Genomic DNA, 25743 nt, shown 5'->3' on the forward strand with positions numbered 1-25743 from the left:
ACAGTATGAGGTTCGCCTTTTATATCTACACAGTCGCTATTGTTTGTACGTTTGCAAATCAAATGTGTGACTCTCCACATATTTCAGAGAGTTATTTTCTAATGACTTATGGCAAGTAAATTAGTTTATGAATACCAGACACAAGAAGTTGAGAAAAAATAATTTTGGGTGGATGTTTTCAGCACAAATCAAAATGAACTAAACTGCTTTTTCCCCCTGAAACCATTTATTCAAATACAGGGATTTTAATATACATATATATATGTATGTATGTATATGTGTGTGTATATATATATATATATATGTGCCTCTCAAAGTGGTTCTGCCTAGTTTAACAGGAAGTACCATTTTCACATTATCCCACTATTTGTGTTACAAATCTTAAAGATTTGTCTCTAGAAACCTTTTAAAACTTATATTTTTCAATTCTTTAAAAAAAAAAATGCAAAATGCAGAAACCACCAAGAGTAAAAACTGGAAATATTTGTAGGTTCTCCAGTCACCAAATAGACTATTGTAAAATGATTTACTACAAACACTCTTTTGTCCTGTAGAATGGGTAGAAGTTTTGCTAGGTAACATGGGAAAATATTTACATGCATTAGGTAAGATACAAATATGCATTTGTTACCTAAAAAGAACAATCCTCCAATTTTCAAGGAGAGACCTTCTCCAGCCATTGAAAATAATTCTTATCACAAACAAAAATGGAATAGCTCAGCTAGAGAAGGACAATATGTTTCTCTGCCTCCCTCGCTCTCTTTAAAATAAATCCTACATTCAAGCAGTAAAAGGTAACAGCGAGGTAGAATTTCTTGGAACATATAAGTCAGCTCTTACATGCATGATTGACACTCAACCATACAGTATAGTATCCTTGTGCAAATCTCTATTTGCAACAATAATGACACTAGAAAAGCAATTAAAAAAAAATCTGTTCTGTTCCACTTGATGCAATGAAATTGCATTTCTTTATTTATTAAACCATCAAACTTAACTCTCCTTCCTCATATACTTCAAAAGAAAACTCAAACACTGAAAAGTAAGCTATTTTAAATATCTAAACAATCTTTTGACAAGACCTTGATGGTCTGAAAACAAAAGGTCTCTCCTGAAAAAGTAAAATAGATCTGTAAGTACAGCACTGAAATGAGAGTTCCTAATTTTATTAGTCATCTAGAAAACGTGTTATTACCCGAAATAGATTTGGCACTTTCCATAGCGGGTACTCTTGGCAAAGATGCTGGTCTGCTGGTAGACGACGTTCTCAACAAATGTTCTAGACAAAGAAAACGAAGACAGAACACCATTAACAAAGATTCCAGTTAAATGTAAGACATTTAGGTATGCATCACGAATATTGCCTACCAATGCCAGAGTTTGGTTACTTTAGTGAGAGCAATAGATTTATCCGTACAAAAGAAAAGGCCTAAAATTTGTTCATTACCATTGAAGTTCACTATGAACAGATCATGACCTTCTTAATCCTTTTTCAGTAAGGCCTCTCTTACACTTGTCCTGTTCTATTAAAAATGAGTTGTGAAACCCAAAGTCCAAGCAAGGAATCCCCATTTAGCACACCAGAAAAAATGTTTGATATGCCATTCACAGTTTGGAATGGTAAAGCAGATTGGTTTGTCCCCTGTTGTGAACTGTTTGGTGTCATCCTCCCCTCCTTTTTTGGTCTGTTTGGTAGTCTTTTTTTTTTTTTTTTTAAATAAAAACTTGCTCTCCTGACTTTCCCATGAATTGGGCTCAAAAAGGTGCCTTCACTTTTCCTAAGGAAAGATTGGTTCAGCCTTCTGACAATGAGTAAAATCAAGCTTCAGCAAAACTAATTTTATGTAGCATTTAATCGAAACTAGCTTTTGTTAGTTACTATTTAGAATTAATATTCCTTCAAATAAAACCTTTAAACTTCATGCATAAAGTTTACATACTCATGTTGCTGTAGCTACAATTACAAGCCAGCAATTTGAGTACAAAAATATGAAAAAGGTGAACGAGGATTCAAAATAAAATGTTAAACCCACTTCGCTAGTTGAAAACATGACATAAGGAACATACACTGCTTTTATATATATACACACACACATATATATACATATATATATATACATACACACACACATACACACACACACACTTGTGAACAGGAATTCTGTCAGACACATTCTCTATTGGAATGCTTTCCTGCTTCTGCATTTAACTAATCGTAATGAAAACAAAGAAACTACATAAAGCGTACCACTGATTTTGTGTTTAAGCTTATGTCTACCCATGAACCCTGTAACAATGAAAGAATCCTAAACTATCTTCTTGGAAAGGCATTTAAATATTCCTAAAAATATCAATGTTTCTAAAATTAAAACTCCTGCTGCATTGAACAAAACCTCAATATGCATTCAACAAAAGCAAGAAGGAAATCTGGCACGAATGAACTATTACGAAATGCTACCAAAAGAAAAAAAGCACCCTTTATAAAACATCAGACTTCAGGAATACCAAACCAAGAGGAAATATTCAGTCTGGAGTCATATGGGTATTATCTTAAGAAACATCTACAAAAAAAACTAAAACAGGCATAAATCAGAGAGCTACACCCAACACATGATAGCCATTCACTCTCACAGGAAGAGCACATTGTGAACATTTTGAGAGACAAAACAAAGTTCACACAACAGGGAAATATTGGAAAACAGATAAATCAGTCAATTCCATTCCATTTTTCACCTGGCTCCTGAAGATTCAATACTTATTAAGTTTATATTTTTGTTATTCATGTGCAATACAATGAAAACTATCATCCCAGTTTCAGTTTGAAACACACACACACAACCCACAATACATAATGAAGCCCCAGAAGTGTGTATTTTTAAAATCTAGAAAGCAGCAGCATGATATATCCCTAAAATCATCTCATCTTGATTTTGCAAGTGATCTCAGTTTATATACACACATTAAAAGCAGATTAATGCCCAGTTATTAGAATACAATCGTGGTTCTGTCGAAAACTCAAAAAAGCATCTTTTTGATATGTCACCATGTGTGATAAAAAAGTAATAAAAATATTTCTTATTTTGCATTTAGAAGTCAAAATATTTTGCCTAAAAAGCACCTAATATGATAATGATCTGGATATTACATACAATAGAAAAATTACTAGCACTGCTGAGAAGTTTAAATGAACTTGAATGAATACCTTGAACAGGGATTTCAGCGTAGCTCGGTCTTTTGTCTGTCAGTGTAGCAAGGGGTTTTGAAGTGGAGATCGGTCCACTTATGGAATGCCTCTGAAACAGAAAAATCCTTGTGTCAAACAATTTGCTACATATAAACCAAGCAGAACAAAACAAAACGTCTACAAAATACAACTTCTAAATATTCTTTTTGGGGGGGGGGGGGGGGGGGGGGGGGGGGAAGGAGGAGGAAGGAGGAAAGAATAAAACAAAATATCATTTTTCATTTGTCCACACCATTGCTAGAAATTTGTTCCATTTTTTTCATGACACGGTTCACCCTGGGGACTGTTTAATGAAGGCTTTCCCTCTCATTCTGAATGAGAAATATCATTCCCCTCAGCTTTAACTATTGCTAGGAAAGCTGTACAAACCATCTTCTTAATATTGTCTTTTCAAATTTTACGTAAAATGTTTAGCAATTCATAGCTTCTGGCAGCTTTAAGTGCAAGTGTATGATCACAGATGCATCTTGCACACAATGTAATAACCACTGGATAACGCTGAAACAAGCTTTTTACCATCACACAAATAAAAAGCCACACAAATAAAACCTGCACAATTCAATAATTACCCCTACACTTCCTGAAACTTATATCCAAGCGCTGAAGACTTAAGGAAGACTGTCAGATGGTTTTTGTGCTTTTCCGGTTTGCTTTCTTTTGAAAAAAGAATGATCTCAAAGAGCCTATGGCAAGTTACATTACATTCTTTACTCACACTTTTACATTAGATTCCTATATTTAATCATAATAAGTCCAGTAATGTGTTTATCCTGAAAACTTTCAGCTCTCCATCTGGCCCAAGATTAGATGAGAAGGTTAAATGAGCCTTATCTTCATAAAATAACAAAGCTCGTATGTTTCTCATGCCAAATCATGTAGGCAAGACAGACATATCCAAAACTGTGATAAACAGAAGTTCACAGTATATACTTTGCAGCATCCTGTAGCACAGGCAGGATTATAGGACTACTTATTTGTAATTTAGGGCCAAACTAGAATTATGCTTTTGTGCTAGTAATCAAACGGAGAAAACAGCTATCAGCATCTAAGAACCAACTACAAAACACAGCATGAAGAATTTTATTGCTTTATATATCAAAATCCTGAGGTATACTACAGATTATTCCCTTAAACATGTAAATAAAAGCAACAGCAACTGTGAGCCTTGCACAGTGCTCCCTACAACAGCTTACCATAAGGGTTGCTATTTCAAAGTTTCAATACCTTTGTATTTCATTTCACCCTCTTAGGACTTTTATTTATTTTTATTAATAAAGGACTGTATCAAAATGAGAGTCTTTGTTTCCAATAAATAAATAAAGGAAACAAATAAAATAATCAGTGAGGTTAAAAAAAAAAATTTCATTTTGGCTGGCTCTGGGATTGCCATAACAAAGACAGAGCAATATAGAGCCTCGGCCAGGAAAGGAAGGTACACACAGCGCAGGCACACTACTGGATCACCGTATAGCTTTATCACTTTCTCAGCTTCCGGGTATCACTTAAAAACAAACATCCTTTACGGATATTGTCAGAAAACGACCGTGGTACTCAACTGATAACTTGCTATATATCAGTCTTGTCTCCTTGTTATAACAAGCTGTTTGTTTTTCTGCTTTTTGCTCCTGTTGACAGTGCAGTCTGGGCTTAACTTCGTTGTTGCTAGTTCCTTATTAAATATCTTACTGTTACAACTACCAATAGTAACGTCATGACTCAGGTAATTCGAGGAAAACGATCCAACCAATACATTCACGTATCAAGTTCCACTTGGCAGTATCTTTACCGTAGTAGTGCACAAGTGTCTCTTGGGAGAGTAATTTTTCCTGAAATGTTTTACAAGTGTTAAAGACATTTTTGCTTGAGTGATCTGCTGAACTTGCAGATTTGCCACTCGCTTCATTTACAAGACACATCTGATGTGCAATGAAGCAAGTATGGCTGCTACCAATCCCTTGATATATAGCTTTTTTCCTTCAACTACAAACATACTCAAACTCATTCAGTTGCTCAACACCATTTAGCCATTACACCAGTGTTTAGATTCCTCAACACTAAATAAAACAGGATCACAAGTTTAAAGGAATCATATGCTTTTGAGGCTACTCATTGAAATTACTAATGGGAAAGAAATTACTAAAGATGCTTTGCCATCTGCGCTCCTGGTTCCCATTCCTCCTACACTGAGGTCTAGCACAAGGAAATGTTAGAACCTTTAAGGAGTACTTTAGATGGGATGTAATGAAGAAAATTGTTTGGAGTTAAATTAAATGTTTTATGTTGTAGTCTCTGTATAATGCAATTTCAGTAACTGATACAATTAAAGATGTTAAGATTATCAACAGTTACTTTCCCACAGCCATTCTTAGCTTCTGCTAGCTAGCTACTAGTCATTAGATTTTTTCTTTTTCTTTTGTAAGACGAGTAACAGCCCCAGAAGAGGAACAGGCACACAGGTCAGAAAAAAAAGAGAAGAACAAACATCTGACACACTAAATTTGAGGCCGAACCATGACAGGATGAAGTAATCCCTTTAACTCCAAATATTTTGCTTCTGACTCTTAATTGTTGCATCTGCTGTTGGCTATGGAAAGAAACATGACCTTCAACCACTACCCAGGCACCTATTCCTGATGGGTACTTTGCACTTCACTGTGTACTTAAGTACTGCAGTAAGATATTTATGCCAATGTACCTACACACGGCAATTTCAAAACAAACATGGCTTTTTGCATATTAAGTAGTTACTATGTGGAAGTCTGACTCTGAATTGCTTGGAGCCTGAATGTTTGTATGCTCAACGCAAAGCTGGACATCCACTGGTGAGCAGGGAATCCGTAACTACGTCTGCTTCCAAGAATCTTCCAACTATGAAACTGAAAAAGAAAGTACTCAGCAAAGTTGGCAGTTACACCTCCTTGTCCTTACACTCCTTTCTAGGCATCTGTTTTGGACACTCTTAGAGGAATACCAGATGCAAACTTTTTCACTAAACATTTGGATGAACCCAGAAGGGTTATTTTATATTCTGAAAAGCAATCTCCTTATACATCTTTTCCCAACTGCTTTGCAATATTACTAAGCTATGGTAAATAACCTCTATGCTCCACTACAGTCTTGGACCCGAAGCCAGAAAGGGGTTTTGCTTGTTTTCAGTTGCAAAAATGTATTTAAGAATGTCTCCCCTTATCCATGCACACGTTACTGTGAAGATAAACAAATCAAGCAAAACCTCTGTAGACTGAGGAAATTCATGTCACAGTCCAATACAAAAATGAAATGATATGCATCAGCGACCACGTATCAATGCATCTGTGCTTGGAGAATCTTCTTGGCAGCCAATCCATCTTATTGCGATATCAAAACTAAGTCAGTTTCTCAGTAGGTGCCCACTTCATATTTCCCATGTGACTGCATTTAAAAGCAGCTGAGATTAATGATAATAAGCACGGTAACACTCATACCAAGATCATCTCTTCCACCTTTACTCAAGATCTTAAACCACAGATGAGTTCTGTAAGATGAGAGCCTCTACATCAACTCATACGGTAACTACTTATAAAAATACTGCTTTTCAATCACAAAAGAGAAAAAAAAACTGCATAGAAGACATCAGTAGAAAACAAAGCAGTAATATGAAAATGAAGCAAAGGAAAAGATGAAAATTGTTTTTGAACCTGAACCCCTTCTTGATCAGAAAATATTCTTTAAATGAAGTTTACATAACAGAGATCATAAATCCCAGTTGCCTTCAGGATAATTACAAATACTTCCAAGAAAACCACCTATCATCAAAAAAGACAATAGAAGCTGTTTTCATTTACATGCCTTCCCCTTTGTTTTTCAATGTTTCCCAATAATGAGTATCCAGCTATTAATGACTTGGTTCTATAACAGAATTCAGGATTGAAATAATTCTGGCAAACAGTACAACAAAACAAGATCAGTAAATTTGAGCAAGTTTGCAGTATTTTAAGACATTCTGATTCATGGTTAATTTTCAGGTAAATAAAGTTAAATAAGCCTTAGGCTTGGTCAAGAAGTCCTCTGTCTGCCAAAGCTGCAGTCTAGCTTTTTAGAACATGAGATTAAGTGTGCTTCTTCCTACAAAAGCACAGAAATAAACAGAAATATAGAGACAGATCGATAGAAACAATGCATGTCAGAGAATGTCACATTTAAATAATTTCAAAAATTGTTGCCAAGAGTTACTGAACCACAGAAAATAGCAGAAGCTCTCAAAAAGTCATTCAAGCAATATCTTGAAGGCAACGGGAGAATTACTGGCATTAAAGGAGTAAAACAGAACTTTTATTTGAGAATCTGGTCCCATCTTTGTCCTTAAGCTTGTTTGCTTTTGCTGGTCTCTCTTCATGCAGAGAGTGAGATCATAAAAACAGCAGTGATCTATAAAGCTGAGCATTACTGATGATGCAGTCTTAAGTGTACCTAGACTCCTGTAGCAGCTGAATAAATGGACAAAGCTTCAAAGGGGACAGCACAAAATACACAGTACAATCGGCAACTGGACAAAACTCTCAGTCTGTACAAAATGAACAAAGATAATCAATTTACAATGATTTCATTCCTCTCTGGTCAGGTCTGATATCAAAAGCCTGTGCAACATGGGATACATTTATACTGATGACTGCTGACAGATTCTGCACAGATCTGCAGTCCGTTGCCTGAAGGGGATTACTGCTGTTTCCATTCCAGGCACAGGAATGACAACTGACAAACAGCAAGTCTAAAACTAAGGAATGTAGATAAAGTTTTCCTCGCAGACTTCTCAGTACTACAGGAATAGCAAGGGTTGGGAATATTTAACAAGAATTTCCAAATTATGCCAAATCTTGTATTTACAACTTGGTTCTCCATGATGGACTCCAAAGGAATTCAAGTAGTAGGCGAGTGTTTTGTAACTTTTTCTTCAACTGCAATACTTAAACAGAAGTTATACAAACAGGACATGTTACAAAACATACCTAAGTTATAATAACCTCTTACAAGAAAGTAAGAGTTGAAGGAGATATTTCCATGTGGACCCTAGGTGCAGTGACCAGGAAGGAAGAGACATGGGCTGTATCTGTATCAAAACCAAGGAGTTTTTACATTTCTAATACAGCTAAGTGTCATTTTCTCTAAGGTTTCCTTGGGGAAACACCCTTCTGTTAGACTGAACATTTTAGTAGCCGCCTACTTGAAGAAGCATTTTATCATTATGTCCCCCCAAAGCCAAACAATAGTAGTGGCTGCAGTTTCACATGCTCTTCTTCACAAAGAAGGATCAAACGCAGTCATAAAACACCTACCTGCATAGGGGATACAGCAGCAGCTGGGGGCGTTTTCATGGGACTTGGACTCAGCGGAGTGCGAGGAATTGTGGCAGCAGCAGGGCTTGGAACTAGCAGGAACACAGAAATGAAACCATCGTGAGCACTGCACCATTTTGCAATGAACAAGGAGACTGACTGGCTGCACATAGCGAACACTCTCCTTGTATTTTACATTACTGGTTTTACCAGATCACATCTTTAAAAATTTCAATTAGTAACTGCCTGCAAAATCATTTAGAAGTTTGCCTACATGTTCACTCCTCTGTAATTACATTCATTTTTTGTCTTGAATATATTATCCATGGTAAAAACATATTTAAGTTTACTGCAGGGTGGACACAGCTAAGGTGCAGGATACTATTACCCTGGCAGATGTAAATGATAGCATTGCTAGTTCTCTGATCTCCAGATAATTAAAGAGATGGTAGCAGGCTCCTGGGACAGTAAGACAGGAAAGATATCCACTGTCACCTGCTTCTCCTTTCTCATTTTCAATCCAAGGCCATCGGTACTACATAGTCCGTAGCTAATACAGGCCTACTGTTATGTACGAGTCTCCAGAATTTTGAATTAAACAAATACCATGATTAGAAAAGTATGAAAACAGACAAATACTGAGCTGGTTGAGTCAGCCATCTGATTCCTTAACAGCATGATTAGGCATGAGTGCTGAAGCCAACAGATACCAGCTTAAAATAAAAGGTGAAAAAGAAGGTAGAGGGAATTTACTGTTTTACCAAACTCTGGCAAGAGAGAACCTTATTCAAGAACAGATTGGAAAACCTTCTAAGGTAACTCTAGGAAAATTAAAAACTAAATACATATGAAATAAGAAAATACGCAAGGAAATAGAGCCATTTACAGAATCACCAAATAATAGAGATACTTCTATAGCATACTACATTTTGAGGCTTTAAGTGTGTAAAAATTGATTTGCCACACACAATACAGGTACTGTAAATCTCTCTGGTAATATAGGCTACTTCCAGCAAGGTCTTTTTACTTCAGAAGCTCACAGCAACATTATCAGAAGTGAAATTCAAGTCCAAAAGGCTTGGTGAGGAAAATGTTTTAATCCATACAACATCTCACATGCAATCAAACCTAAAACCTGTTTCTCATTTCAGAAGAAATGCTTGGTTTCCTTATTCTACTCATCTATAGAGAAGGACAACAGTACCTTTTTTCCCCACAATCAGACTATTACAGTGAACTCCACTGTCTCAACAGTGAGATCCCTTTCATTTCAGAAAATACTCCTTATATCTTCTAATAGCGATGTTGGTTGGACCTTATTTTTAACTTTCATAAGCACTTTGTCTATGAAAACATAAGTTATTAAAAGAAACAAACTTGGCTCTAGCTATTCCATAGCTTTTCGAATGCTTACTTTGGCACGTTATGTACACAACTTAATAGGAAGGTTGAAGTCAGCTGTGATTTCAGCTACAATTATGTACTGTGTGTTTATGTATTTCTAATATATGGGAGCACTGAATCAAAGCATCTAGCATACGAAACACTGGCACTGCAGCAGTGAAGATAAAACAGAAAACAAAGAATGATGTTTGCCCTTAACCACAGTGAACAAGCTGTTGTGCAATCAAGTTTAGGTTGATTTGTTTTAGCCATCACTTATAAATCATGATGGTACAATAAAACAACTTACCTTTGAATTAGCTAAGCCATTAGAAATGTCCAAGTCAAAATACCCAAAAAACATAACATAGTATAGACACTACATTGGTTGAAAATAATTACCTTGGGAGGCACTGTCAAATGACTTGATGAGTGTTTTTACAGTAGGAGTTGGCTCTGAGGAGGTGGATGATCTGCGACTCAGGCCCATTCCCTGTCTCAGAGCTGCCAAATCTCTCTCTACGGCATTCATGTAATTGTATACTCGGCCACGTTCCTCTTCCTGCCTGAAATCGATAATGCAGCCTGTTTAAGGCATTTAAAAAACATCTTAACACGCAAAGTGTTACAAAATCAACACAAATTTGAAGTCAAATTAAAATCTATGGTCAAAAAAATCAGTCATTAACCTAGTTTTCCTTCCACTGTAATTTAGGAATAGATGATCACCCTAAATTACCAATATAAGAGTTCTTACTATTTGTCAGCCAGACAGCTTAAGCACCAGGCAAAAAATCTATCAAATCAATACTCTAAAGCTAAATTTCTGTTCCTCTCAAATACATACACGTGTACATACATACAGATGCATGCATGGAAAAACTGAGGCTTAAAGATTTCACCACATGAAAATAATCAGCTCAGAGGGGAGATTTTTTTTTCCTGCCTGCATAAAGAGAAAACAATTTAAATCAAGAGTAAGGAGATGAGAATAATGTATTTCTGGCATTAATCTCTAGGCAGCATCCAAATCTGTTTTGAAGCAAAACTTTAGAATTTTAGAACAGAATACTTACTGTGGTTATGGTACTCATTGTCACTCACAAGACAAAAAATAGGTTTGAAGCAACCTATTTTCTATAGCCTGAAGTAATTAAACATTGCCTGATTTTTGCTTCAGATCTTGTAACACAATTTCTCACCACCTTCCCTCCAATACAGTAATTATACCATTTTCAATTCCTATGTCAATTGCCTCCTTGTTCTTTGCCTACAGTGATTCAAACATCAAATGTTCTGTGTATGTAGACAAGTAAGGAATGTACTGACTAGAGTCAGCAAGCCAATTGTACCTTCAAAAGTGCAACTGTAACCTCAAAGGTTCATTTTTGAGGAGTAATTGAATAATTACAGTTCTTGCCAAAATGTATTAATATTCACCCTTCTCACTTTGGTGATCCTACTTCAGATAAGAAGGCTTGCAACCATCACTCATCCATTCAGATAATTTTCTACTTTCAGTGTAACCAGTCTGCTCTTCCTATCCCTATCATGTTTTTCCTACACTTTTCTCCTAGCCTACATAGGAAGTAGGATTGGAGGTAAGTATAATGTACCCTATAAATAGCTCAAACAACAAAAAAAAACGTTTAACACATACACATTTTGCAAACATCATTACTGTACTTGTAAGCTATTCAATCTTTAGAGACAATGCAGTCAGGATTACAATGGTGCTGCCCAAGATGTTGCTATTCTATGGAGTTATTGAGGACTAACACTCCTGAAAGACATAGGATTCAGTTTTTAACTAATTATATGACCTAATTCAAGCTGTAATACATCATAATTTGAAACGTTTTATTTAAAAAGTTAATTTTTATACAAAACACCTCTAATTATTCCCAGAAACAATTATCCGTGGAAAGAAAACATTACAAGATGAATGCAGAGAAAGGTTTCTTCTCAGGTAAAGATACAGTTGTATTTTCAATTGCACCAAAAGCCCCGGCTACTAAAAGGAAGTATTAATGATGGTACAGAAAAGCTGACTCTGCTTGTTTTTCATGCTGAGGAAAATTAAATCAGGTCTAGATGTTAACTGGGAAAAATCCTCCATCACAACCTGATTTTACAGAAGTGCCAAACTAAATATTCTTAAAGAAATAGTATACAAAATAAAGAAACAAATATTTTTCTTCTAAGCTTACCTATTTTGACCCCCTGAAAGCCTGTATAAAGCAGCCTGTTGGAATACACATCTTTACAGTGACGGAATTTACAAACGTCCAGAGCCTCAGTAACAGTTAATATATTGGATTTCCAAAACTGTATCCCCTACAAAACAGACAATATCCCTGTTGTCTTATGCATACTTGCGTGACTTTATTTCCTCCAACTCTTTAGTGAGCTTCTCATTTTTTTCCTGAGCTTCATGTAATCGACGCTTTAGGTCCCCTATCTCTTCCTGGGCCTCAGACTTGATATCATTTGCTATAACCACTGCAGTCTGGAGATCGGCTTGGAACTGACGCCATTCTGCCGACTCCTCCTAGAAGCAAATAAAACTTTACAATTAAAGCAGCAGCAAGAATTGTCAAATTAAAGTTATCCATATTATTCATACTTTCCCTCTGCTGTTACAGGAAACAATTTAGAGGATTTATAAAGGCACTCATCTCTGGTATTATGCATAACCTAACTTACAAGTTTCATTGATCAAGTTTTGCTGGAAACTACTTCAAAGGTCATGAATTTCTTTTCTAGAAACAGAGATAATGTTCCTTTATCTTCTCATGCATAGTTTAATGCATATTTGTTTTCTTCACTACGAACATTTTCTCCCAAGCCCAACACCATATTTCTATGGCACAGGATTTTTCAGAATTAGTCTTTAGTCTCTGTAGGTTAGTAAATGTATTCCCCTATGATGCCTTTCTCCTCAGAATTAATTGTATTGGTATTACATCCAACCATACCATTTTTTCACAATTTCACATGCAGGTCTTATGACATTTCAAGTTTTTACTTATTGAGTTTTTAGGTTTTAACCTACCCGGAGTCTCCTGTGAAGATTCTTTATCTCTCTTTCCATGTCATGCTTTTGGTCCTGAAGTTTTTTAACTGTATCTGAAAAAAAAGTAAAATTCCCCGTAAGATCTTATTTAAGGATCTATTTACTTAAGAAACAGTAACTGAAACAATCTGTAAATGTTTTTAAAAACTTACAGAATGCATTTTTTATAACCATAGCCATCTGGAGAAAAATCATACGATCAGAAATAATTTGACAGAAGTAGTCAGTAAGTATATACTGCTCTATGACTGGTAGGGAACAGAATAGATCGATTCTTATACAAATACCAGTCTCTTCTCTGTGTGTCAGAACATTAAAATGACAATGCAATAACAAACAGCAAACAAAAACAGTATATACAAGGTAGGTAGATTAACATGGAAGGATCCTAAAACCATGGATATCCAGGGGTTTTTCCTCTTCAACCACAAGCTGCAGATACATTAAGCCTTTTGATTTACAATTTACTCCTCCGCCACAAAGCAGCTGACATAACACCCACTGCTATGCCTTCAACGGGGATAAAATCCTTACATTCTTGTCTATCAAGCTATTGTATGAAGTTGAAACAAGCTATATTTACAGCAAAGGGACAAACAGTCAATGAGATCATGTTATGAAAGAGATGGTCCCTTAAATCTGTCAGCAGCGATACAAAAGGGAATGCAGCTTGATCAGCACCAATCCCTAATGCGGCGTCTGACAGACTGGCAACTGCAATTATTACTCATTTGTTACTTGATTCAATACACAAGAACAGCGTGATTGATTACTCCATTCTTATAACTAAGCAACTAATGAAGAAGAACACAGCATAAATTTCTAATTAGCACGTCACTCCACTGATCCTTGGATTCTAGGGCATTTCATCTCCACAGCATTGTTCAGTTATTTCCAAACAGTAAAAAAGATGGGCCAACTGATTAACTGGGGGTTTTAGTTCAGGTTCAAGATCTGCTTAGAACCAAGTTTTTTCACCTTGTATTAGCAATGATCTTTTCACAGTAAGACTGAAGTGTGCCCAACATATACAGACCAATTGACACAGGTTGGGTGTGTGTCTGATTTTCCAAGATGAATCACTTTCCAGTATTTGTACTTGGCTGTCAGGCCTCAGGAAAAGCACCAAATCCAGGGTTTATTCAAAGTCATTGTTCTGCCAATACCCATCAATACCAATATCTTCCCAAGTAAGCCTGTAACTTCAGTACTCCTTGTCTTCTGTCAAAGAGCTTTTCCTAACAATAAAGATGAAGCTGCTGCAGACTAACTGGAAGACAGTAAGCATTTCCAATTGTTCAAATCAAAGGCAACAAACTGATGTACGCTGATATGTACATTCAAGAGCCTCAACTACATTCACAAGAACATTTTAACTTTCGAGTGATGGAATTCCTTCTCATTTCTTCATTAGAAGAACTTCTTGAACTTTGCCTCAATGGTCCCAACTTCAGAGGCTTTAAATGCCACAGTTGATTTCTTTACAAGAATGATACAAAGCTCAGCTGGCCTGATAACATGATAACCTCTCAGGCTTGCAAAAGCTGAAACACTACAGTTAGACATATGTCTTTACGTATCTCCTTCTTACAAGACTGCCCATTTTAAGATGCATCCAACTGATCTTCAAGTTCTGAAGACAAGCCCAAGAGCAGGCCAACCAAACCACATGCTACCATAATATTCAAGTGGAGCTTTCCAATTTTTAGCTTCTCTCTTTATATACAACTTGGCTGAGCTAAAGTCAGCATTTAGATGTCAGCTTTAGGTCAAACTTACAGAAGTTGCTCCCCCTCCCCAGCATTTTTTCCTTTAAATACATGTTAAAAAAAACACACACTGCAAATTACATAATTTTCAACAGTGGTAGCAAGTCAACATAACCTGAAGAGCTTCCAGTAGCACTTTGAAATGAAATCTAGAGCATGAACATTTTCTCTTTTACAGGTAGTTCACAGACAATGTTTTTAAAAATAAAATCTGTACTACTAACAAGAAGCTGCAGCTCGCCTAAAAATAACTACGAACCAGAAACTATAACTGCATTCAGAGTTAAAGCTTATATAATACCATTGTTTTGAGCTTTTGTGAGATATGAAACGCACCATTAAGTTTTAGTATATTTATGCTTTGAAGTAAAACACAATGGTCCGAATATTCTGCAGTTACTATAAACAATACAGAGCATTTGACAGCAGTTGTTAGAAAAAGTCATTCCCCCACCCCAAATCTATCAGAGATTAAAAAAAAATACGACTGGACAGAACTACCAATTAGCAACTGCAAGAATTTGAAACCTAGTGAGAAATTACGACTGAGATAGGTGATTTCACCCCGTCCAGTCTGAACTCCGTTCTTAGCACTGTGCCACCAGTCACAGCCTGAGAACTCCATCAGTCAGAGCAGGCAGAGAGGCAGCAGCCTCTGCACACCTGCTTTATGGTATCCGTCCTTTGTGCATCTTCACAGCCTCCCTAATATGCACAACCCCATAACACCTGTATGCACTGCAGTTTTCAGTATGGTGGGACAGGTACTTCCCTTCTACCATTATCCAGTGTCCTCCTTTTAAGGAGACAAGAAAGAGGACTGAGATAAAAGGAGAAGTAACTATTGTCTGGAGGTAAGTAAAGAACAAGAGAGCCATTGTGATAAATGAGTAGGATAATCAAAGATAGCAAATACACAAATCAGCAAGCTGCTTATGTTTTACTGCAGGATTCAATTATGTCTGCATTTTAAATCATAGTTTGACAAGTCCTTGCTTTTTAAAAGGTAGCAAAATAACTTACATGAAATGCAGACTACAAGTGTTAAAAACTACAAACTAGGGCTGGAGGCAGGAGGAAGAAATAGGATGCCATCCTAATTTTATCAGGATGCCATAGATAAAGTATCGCTGCATACTGTACCTCTTACTAGTTACAGTTAGCAGCTAGAATCCCTCACTACAAGGTGAAAATTAGTATGAACATTCAATTGTTTAATTTCAATAGTCTTTGTAAAAAGAAAGAAGAAAAAAGAAAAGTTACAATATGCAGATATGTTTCTTCATTATTTTTTTTTTTTTTTTTTAAACTTTTACAATATGGAGCAGTTTCACAAAATGACATTACAGTCCCTGATAGGCAATGCCAAATCAATTCATCCTGACACAGACAGATCCACAGAGGCATTTTCAAAGTTTTTGTACTAGCTACTTCGTTTTGCTTTGTACTAGGAGCACAGAAAAGGCTATCCCAGTATTAGGACATCTATATAGAGTTTTATCAGCCTAGCAGTTACTAGGAACTGCAGCTTCCTTACAAAGCAAGAGGCACCAGTCACAAGCATACAGAGGCTCAGGCAATTTGTTTATCCGCTGGGCTTTTGAGCTCACCCCTGTCAGCCAGGAGGTCTATACAGCAAGACAAATGAACATCTGAAGTGTCCAAAGTTAGCCAAAAAAAAACAATTAAAAACCAACACTCGATTGACCTTTCCAACGTTATGGTAGGAAAGGACAAAATGCCATTTGTAAGAATTTCGTTTCATAACTGTTGTCAAGATCCTTTTCAAAATGAGATATAAAGCATTAAAAACTAATTACGCCAGCCCTACAACAGAACTGCTTATTCACTGACCACTGACCATTTCACTCACCTACCCTTGTCCAAAAAATTTTCTGGCTTAAATACTTATGAATAAAGAGAACCGCTATGTTGAACACAGTGCTAAGAAAACATGCAACAAGTGCTTTCAGGCTTTGGAAGAACCATCTGACAATTGATAAGTTAACCCACAAGCATCAATTTTCTGCAAAGCAGGATACAAAGTTTTCCCCACAAATTCGTTTGTTAACTTATTGGAAGAATAAAAGGCTTCCTTTCCACCCCCTTAGTCATCAAAGATGACGAACTGACAGCTTTGCTACCTGACTACTGAAAATTTTCCAAACCACACATGAAAACTTGAGCAACCACGCCACCTAGTGCAGTGCTCAGCCCCCTCCTGCTGCCGTCCTCCCTCCTGTGCCCTCTCCCAGCCCCTCACCACCACCCCAGTACCCCCCGGACCCATCTCCACCACAGGCTGCTTCATCTCAGTGTACTTACAATAATACAGAACATAACGTTTTGTATTTAATGTTAATGTTTCTTTTTTAAGAAATTTAATATTTTAAAGAAATTTAAGATTTTTCTTTTCATGTTAATGTTTCTTTTTTAGATATAACACAGAATCGCTTTGCTTGCAACTCCTAATCCCACCAGTAACAAGTTCAGCTGTGCTGACAGGTCCTGCCGCACGTGGACTGAGCAGGAGCACACTGTGTGCTTTCAATCAGCACAGCCAAAATTCTGCTGTCCTTACCAGAGAGATCACCGTTTTTGCAGGCACACCTATAGTAAGAGCTGAAATGTGGCAACTTCATATTCCAATCACTGTGAAACTTCTTCCTAGCATTTGGAAAGCCAGCAATGAAGCACTCCCTAAGTCACAGCACTGGGGCATCCATTCCGTGTTCTTGCACTACCATGTAGTGTTGATTAGCCACTAAACTGAATGCCAGCTCACCTATGAAGCATCTTACCCCCATTGTAAAGTCTGTCTTCTGGGAATTCTTTGAGTGGTAATTTTCTATCATTGAATACCTGTCACTTATCAGTTGTCTTACCACCACTTTCATTCACCCAGTGACTTTGCCATTAGGCAAACTCTCCCAAATTCTCCCATATTTGCCCCTAGGCAAATGCAAGATTTTGTCATATTTTACAAGTTCACTGCTTAAGAGACTACCACCAAGAAATTCCTGCCCAAGCCTTAACTGAGAACCCATAATAAACAGCGTTTTCAAGCTGTCCAAGAAAGTTGTGGATTTTTTTTCCTCATTTTTTTCCCCTCATTTTTGCTTTTTGTTTAAGTTTAGATTAATACTATTTTTCAGGTGCCATCCTTTCCTATGGCCACTAGATGCCACTCTCCTTCTTGCCTATAACTACGCTGATTTAACCCCTAACCAAATCACACCAGGCTATCAGCCAGCTGATTTTTCTGAACTATTTCTAGAGAGATGAGTAACAGACTATTGCAATTTTTGCTGAAAAATTCAGCACAGATAGAAGTTCTTCCACCAGCTTTTTACCCTTTTAAGGGAAATATCTGACAGCTATTTTGTGAGACTGCAGAAACATTCCTACAAGACATCTGTCAAAACCATTTGTCCTACCCCCAAGGCAAAAGCATCTAAAAATTCGGGCTGCCTTGTAATTAAGTATTACTAAGTAAACACCTAAATGTTTACTTGACTGTGGTGCTCTTTCCTGTATGAATGTATTTCAGTTAAGACAAAGAAAAAAAAGCAAGTAGAAAAAAACCAAGTGTCCCATCTTTAAGTGTTTGCTACAAAATGACTTCCAATGTCAGAGCTGTTGACCATGCGCCTCAGATCCGGCTCCCAAAAAGGACCTTGCTTTCGTGTTGGCAAAGAAAGGGGGGAAAAAGAGCAGAATAAAAACCTAAACCAATTTTGTAAAGAGAAACAGTGATCGTCTTTCAAGATAAGGAAGTATTGCTTGGGGAAACTATGCTGACAGCCACATGTCTGAAGACACTGGTCTTCAGATGAATAATCAGTTTAGCTTGCTTTAAACACTACCTTTTCTTTGATAGCAGACAAATTTAAAATACTTTCTATGAACATTTCACTCGCTGTGAAAATGAATAATGCTTTGTTTTTTCACTGTCTTATTTAGCATAGCACATATTTGAACCCTGTATTGTGCAAATACAGCTCCCACAGGGTACAGTTGCCCAAGTTCTTGTTTAGATGGAGACTAATTGCAGAATTCCAGCCTGTGGTAGGAATGTCTGAACAGGTCTCAGATCAGAGAGGGAACTAAGGCACAGACAGATAGACAAGTATACAGTAAACATGAATTTCATTACAGGCTCCAACAGTTCCTTCTCCAGTGAGTCAACAGATAATGTCTTATTTTGACTTGCTTGAAGTTTGTTAGATTCATTTTTATGTTCACAGATCAATTTCATGACTTGAGCAAACCTATGCAGAAAAAGATGCACAATACATCCCCACTGTCAAGTCAGCTCTGATATTTCCAGCTTTCAGGACTTCCATTTATCCATTTCTCAACTAAAGAGATCTTTCTTCAGGTGGGAGAAATCACTTTTAAACATTCTCAAGCTACCTGGTAAATCCTGATATTTGGACACTTGAAAAAGAGAGCATTCTTAAAAAAAATAAATCAATCATCTAGTCTCCAAAATACACAAGTAGTACACTATTATTAAGCATGAAATTACACGTCCTCCTACCTTGAAAAACACCTTGAAAACAGCATTGTCAGAGTACATGTTTCTTCTCATTTCACAGGTTTTTGTTCCCACACCAACTACTACTAGGACTGAAGAAGCAAAGCCAACTTGATTTTTTTTTCTAGCATTATAAGAGCTCTGTAAAGCCCAGTCTGACTTGAATTTAGACATACAAAATACAAGTGAGAATATTTTCACTATTTCAGCATTCTGTTTCATCAGTTCTTAAATTCTCATTTCTCTCACAAGAACAACTCGTAACACTTACTCTCTAAATCAGATATGATGAGATTGTCATGAAGCTTCACAGCACGATGCTGCTCTACTTCATCCTCCAACTCAAAGATAGTTTCTTTCATGTCACTTCTCTCAGTCTCTTTTTCATCTAGCTCTGTCCGAAGTTTTTCTAGAGTCACATTAAGATCCTCAATTTGTTTTTTGGCTTCTTCTTGGAACACTCTGTATTCATCTTCAACCTGAAAAAGAAATACCCTGTGTCATAACTAAATTGATTGCATTTTAAAACACACTGAATTCTGTAACTAGCATACTTTTTTTTTTTTTTTTTGCAACCATAAGAAGTCCGCTCTTTTGTGCATCTGTTTTAGTGCTTGCTGGATCTGAGAGGATTCATTTTATTACCCTAGTAGCAAGTTTCACATTTGTGTGTATGATGTGTGAGTTGAAGTATTACCAAGAAGAGTCTTAGAAGCCACTGATCTGCTTAATTAAAAACCAAAAAAACAACACACAGGGAAAGGTAGTAGACTTCTTTTCAGAAGCAGCAAGACCGTTTTACCCTGCCTCATGAAACTGTAACTTAAATAACAAGCTGAGATTAGAGTCTCTAACATTCACTCCCATGCCCAACAGGAAAAATTAGGGTCATGCCTTTGGGCAGGTCAACACAGGCAGCAATTTTAATCCACAAAATGCACTACTTTAAATCACCTGTTTTGGTATTTATTTTAATAGCACTACCCAAGTTTAATTATTAAAATTTTATTTTAGTTTTTTAAATCTCAAATTAAGGTTGATTCTAACTGGCTGTTGATCATCATGAATAACATGTTGATCTGCAACTAACATAAAGCTCAGACATCAAACGAACTTTCTCATCAGGAAGATACACCTTCAAATACACAAGAAATACGTTTGCTAGATAAAATTAGTTTCATTTAAGTCCAAATAGCTGTTCTAGAACTCAAACATTTTCATTCAAAACGCAATTAACATACAAGCTGTTCCTGGACAGATGATTATCAAAAACCTTTATGTATTTGCCATACTTAAGGATCAGTTAAAAGCTTATGTATTTTTTTTCAATTAAAACTAAAACCTTTATTTAGTAAATTAAATTACATTTGGTGAAATACCTGTCTCCCTCAATTAGTCATTTCTCCTTTAGAAAAAGACAATACTTCTCTGCCTTCTTTATCCTTAGTTTATTCTAAGTTAACTGAACCAACCTGAATAAGCTGAAACATTAAAATATTATCTGTACATCTGTGAAAGGCTCTACAAGTCATCAATAGCTGGGTTACCACCTCAAAGCTTTACTCCAGCCACCCTCTCAGTAACATCCACCAGTTTGGCACCAACTCCTTGAAACTCTTGCAAAAGGCATGCAATTTAAGCACAAAATTCAAACAGTATTTAAGATAATGTACAAGTTTGACCCTGGACATAAGTATTGGTGTTTAAATACAGGTATTTTAAAAAGTAACGAAGCAGTTACGCTGTTGCTGAATGCACCCATGCACTTTTTTTTTTTTTAAAGCCTTCAGCATTTTTTATTATAAAAGTTAAGAAAGTCACTAATCCTAACCATACCATAATCTGATTAACCTTGTCACTAATCCTTTACTTCTGAAGGAACTACAACGTTCAACAGTAAGAGTCATGATATACAGGTGATGTTAAAGCACAGGATGTAAACCCTACCTTAGCAATGGCATCTTGCAACCGGTTGGCATCATTGCGAGTATGTGCCAGCTCTTCTTGCAGGCTGCTGGCCAGTGTCTCTGCTTTTTCTTTATCCAGCCTGACACTCTCCAGCAAATCTTGTATATCTGATTTATCTCCAGAGTTGTGTATAGAATACAGCTCAGCCACTTTCTGCTTTTCGTGCTCTAACTGAGCTTTCAGCCTGTTCATCTCAATCTGGTCACTGGCTACTGTGGCTTTGTACTCCTCTAAGGTAGATGCTATTGCTGTTTTGCTTTTCTGCTCTGACTCAATAATCCGTTCCATGTGGTGATTTCGTTCTTTTAATGCCCCTATCATTTCTTGGGCCTCCTTGTTGTCTTGTTCTGCCATCTTCAATGTGTTGCTCAAGTGCTGCTGAACACCTAGCAGCTGCTCTCGTTCAAAGCGTGCATTCTCTGCGAGGTCCATGTAACGTTGCTCTAACTCCATGTAGCGACCGCTTTTCATATCTTCATCAATTACATATGAAATATGGTGTTCATCTAACAGGGACCGAAAATACTCAATCTGACGGCTGAAGTGTTCTAACTTGTCGCTTTGCTGGCACAAAGATTCCATAAGGATTACTTTTTCCTCTCCCAGTCTTTCATTCTCACTGTTTAGCTCTTGTGTTATTTGTTGCAAATCTGCAAGCTCTTGAAGCGTGGCTTGGAGCTCTTCAGCTGTACTGTGTTGGTTCTCCTCCATCTGATGTATCCGTTCTGTCAGACAAGCTACGGACACTTCACTCGCATTGCCACTGCTTCCTTTCCTAGATCTTTCTATGCTTGGTACACCTTCAGACTCTGACGATGATGGCGCATCTAAGGCATCATCGCTTGATGTCAGTGGCTGATAAACTTCACTGCACTCACTGTCTAAATTATCCATGGAGTTACTATGTTGATTGTCCATCAAAGTGTTTTCATCCTGACTCAACAAGTCTTCCATTGATCCAGGGGCAGAACCTTCCACTGAAGACGTCAGAGTGCCACCGCCATCGCTGTGGTTGCCAGCTGTAATCTCAGGACTCAAAGACTGATAGCCAAAGAGTTTCTCAGAGTTGTCCAGCCTTTGTTCCAAAGAAAAGCCTAATGCATTCAGTCTGTCTTTTAACATTCGATTCTCATTCTTCAGCTGGTTGAGCTCTTCTCGGATGGCAGTGTTTTGTTCCTGTAACTGTAGCAACGTAGACTCTACATCAGTTGGCTGATGGACAACAATGGCCTCTTTTTCTTCAGATTTTTCATCACCTTCAACTTGATCTTCATTAAGTCCCAGCTGGGCACGCATGTCCCTTAGTTCATTCCTCAGGTGCAAGATTTCCACATCTTTAGTTTTTGCTAATGTCAGAAGATCGTTCACCTTTGCTTCCAATGCAGCTTTGTCACTGATTTGATTGTCTGATTTGGACTTACTCATTCGAATATCCGATTCTGGATTGGTGCGACTACGGGAACGTTTTGCCAGTACCGTATCATTGGTCCCCTGTCCAGTCAAAGGTAATTTTTTACTCTGGCTTAAACGGGAACGATCACGTATTCTCTCTCTAGAAGAACTGGATTCTTTATTTCCAGATGAAGTGCTACGCTTAGTTGTGGAACTTGTACCTGTACGTTTTTTGAAAGTTAGGAACATTCATTTAAAATGTAGCACTGTAACGGGAGACTCTGTATTTTGTATCAGCTCTACAATGGCTGTTTTTTTAAACCATGCTGGCAAACATACTCCATAAAATAAATTTACAGTTAACATTTAAATGATCTTACTTATGAATCAATGCAGTTGTATTTTAATTGATGCACGCTTTTCCAGTTGCTGTATCTTACCAATATTTTGAAAATGAGTCACATCTTAGTTTAACTGTAAGAGTTGCTAGGTTTTTTTGTTTTCAAAAGTTTCTAACAAATTGTACAAAAACTACAGCGGTGCTATGCCTGAAAGTTCAAGTTTTTCTCTTTTCAGTAGATTTGAATGCAAGCTTTTAAGAGATGAATTGTTTACTGTGATTCCCCAAATTAAAAGATTTTTTTCATCACATTTCATACAGACAAGTATGAATTACTGTTACGTTTATTTCCAGATGATTTATAGCTTTGCAAGCATTATTGAATCCAAAACACAGCAACAGAAAGCAAGACATATTTCATCTGTATTGGTAACATACTAAATAACCGTACCTTTCTGAACAGTTTATCAAAGATCTCTATTTTTTTACAAAAACAATCAAGAATGTTCAAAACGTTGACTGTAACGAACAATCACATCTTAAAATTGTAATGCCTGTGCCATGGATTTATTTTTTTTTTTAGACAAATTAAACTATAATTCTTTAGATTAATTACATTGTCTGGTATTATACAGTAGTTACATAATCAGTACTAAAAAAAATTAAAAGGAGCAGCCTCCAAAGACGCAATTACAATATTACAAAACAGGAAAAAGCCAACAGGATCAAAGCCAAAGCAGAGAACGTATTTGATTTGACCACAGCCTTACCAACTACTCCATTAGGCAGTCTGGATCCACACTACACAGCAGGAAAATAAAAATCTACCCAACTACTGTCTTTAAGGACCGATATATCCATTTACCTGCAACTGTTTTAGGCTTATTTTCCAGACTGTTCATGGTTGTCCCTGCAGCTGAAGACACTGTTGATACACAAGTGCTCTTCTTTGCCTTGACACCATTGGTCATTGTCACTCCGCCGCCACCAGCCATCCCTGCTAAGAGGTCATCGTTACTCTTAGTCTGAAAGAAAGGCAAGATGTGGCTTTAAGACAGCTGGCAGAGAAGTCTGCATAGCCAACATTTCTCCTGGTAAAGATTCCACAAGTTTAACAAGTACATATTTGACTAGTCCTGTGTCTAGTTGAGTATGGTGAAGTGTAGATGCGCTGCACAGTACGGGAGTTGAAATTGAATTTCAACTACTTACATACGATTGACCATAGAAACTGCCTCCCCTCTCCCAGACAGAGGGAATGATTAATGTTTTAATACCAAGGTGAAAAAACAATAATGAAATCACAGTAATAACGCAGCCTAACACTTCTGAACTTTGACTGAAAGGTTCCTTAATTATAAAAATGAACACTATTTTTAGGCAATTAAAACAGCAAATACCAGGAAGTAACCATAATGTCCTTCAAGAGAGTATGATCAAGCATCTTCTGGTGGACAAGTTCAGAACAAAAACCAAACCAAACAGAAATCAATCCAAGATTAATAAAATACCATTTCTAGCTCAAAATGCTAAGCTACAAACCACCAGAAACAAGGACAGTATTCGGCGGGGAGGGAAGGGAAGAGCCACCCTCACCACATATCCTTGCCTTGTTTTCATGCTCCTTACTAGGCACTCTTAGAGACAGGATGTTTGGTTGATGAACTTTTTGTCTGACCTCCCAACATCATTCCTGAAACTACTGTTAGCCACAAAAGCTGCCTGGAATGTGACAAGAGTAAGCAAAGGGACCTCAAGAGCCAGATTCCCAAACAGAGAACACATCTTTCACTGTAAAGCAAACTCTAAAAACTCTAAGTTCCTAAGTACGAATTGGCAGACTGTACCACTCTTTAAAATGCAATTTGTTAAATGGAGAAACAATCAAAATATGCTAAACATTCTTCCCATCATAAGGACAAAAAAGTTAAAAGAAAGCATCTGTGTTAGAAGCATTCCCTGAGTGACTGTATTATTCAGCTGGATAAAACATTTGAAGTCTCAGAGCCCAACTAAAAAGTAGTGCTCAGGACCTAACCAGTTGCTTTACATAATGGCTTACAAATTCTGCAGGCTTGTAACTTCTAGCTTACATACATATTTATATTAAAGACTATATGCCAGACATTATGACTTTATACATTAAGAAAGAAGTTACACGGTTAAAACCAATGTTGCATCTCAAACCATTCTACAGCTTTTTACAGCTGAGTTACAGCTGAGGATTTGAGAACAGTTAGCAACATTGATCACAGCAATGTGCAAAGGTCATGGATGGGATCTGTGCCATTTACAAAGAGCAGCTGCAAAACAAAGGGGAGCTTGGGAAGATAATGTATTTGTTCTGCATGCAGCCATTAGAAATACGGATAATCATCAGACAGAAGCAGGTATCAGTAAGGGTAAAATCTGCTAGGACAAAGGTGTTTTTATTAAATCATGTAGGATGTGATATAGCCCTCTGAAGTGGATCATGAAAGGCTGGAGGAAAACATATCACTCCAAAACTGTATTTTGATGTGCATTTAAAATGCCTTTCTGCTACAAAAGAGCCACTGTTGTTCCATTCTGCTTTTCTCCTTGCGCTGCCACATGGCACTGCGTAAGCCGAAGCCTTTCCAAAGGGCTCCCTCTGCCCAGGAGCCCGATTGCCGCCGGAGCCCCGAGGTCGCACCCTGCAGACCGGCAGCTCGAAGTCAGGAGGATGGAACTGCTGTAG

The 25743-nt window shown here is 37.1% G+C and overlaps 1 protein-coding gene across 4 annotated transcripts in view; it reads right to left on the reverse strand.

Moving 5' to 3' along the window:
• The window catches only part of SPECC1L (sperm antigen with calponin homology and coiled-coil domains 1 like), a 70036-nt gene that overhangs the window by 27535 nt on the left and 16758 nt on the right, over positions 1-25743 (reverse strand). For all 4 annotated transcript variants that reach the window (XM_066978884.1, XM_013173622.3, XM_013173621.3 and 1 more), the window contains exons 3-11: positions 23890-24049; positions 21272-22905; positions 19596-19803; positions 12995-13068; positions 12315-12490; positions 10342-10505; positions 8557-8648; positions 3203-3293; positions 1196-1279 (exon numbers count right to left, since the gene is read on the reverse strand). In XM_066978884.1, coding sequence (XP_066834985.1) covers positions 1196-1279; positions 3203-3293; positions 8557-8648; positions 10342-10505; positions 12315-12490; positions 12995-13068; positions 19596-19803; positions 21272-22905; positions 23890-24049 — 2683 coding nt within the window. The remainder of the gene's footprint in view (positions 1-1195; positions 1280-3202; positions 3294-8556; positions 8649-10341; positions 10506-12314; positions 12491-12994; positions 13069-19595; positions 19804-21271; positions 22906-23889; positions 24050-25743) is intronic.

The sequence above is a fragment of the Anser cygnoides genome, chromosome 17 (genome assembly GCF_040182565.1).
Source record: "Anser cygnoides isolate HZ-2024a breed goose chromosome 17, Taihu_goose_T2T_genome, whole genome shotgun sequence".
Lineage (NCBI taxonomy): Eukaryota > Metazoa > Chordata > Aves > Anseriformes > Anatidae > Anser > Anser cygnoides.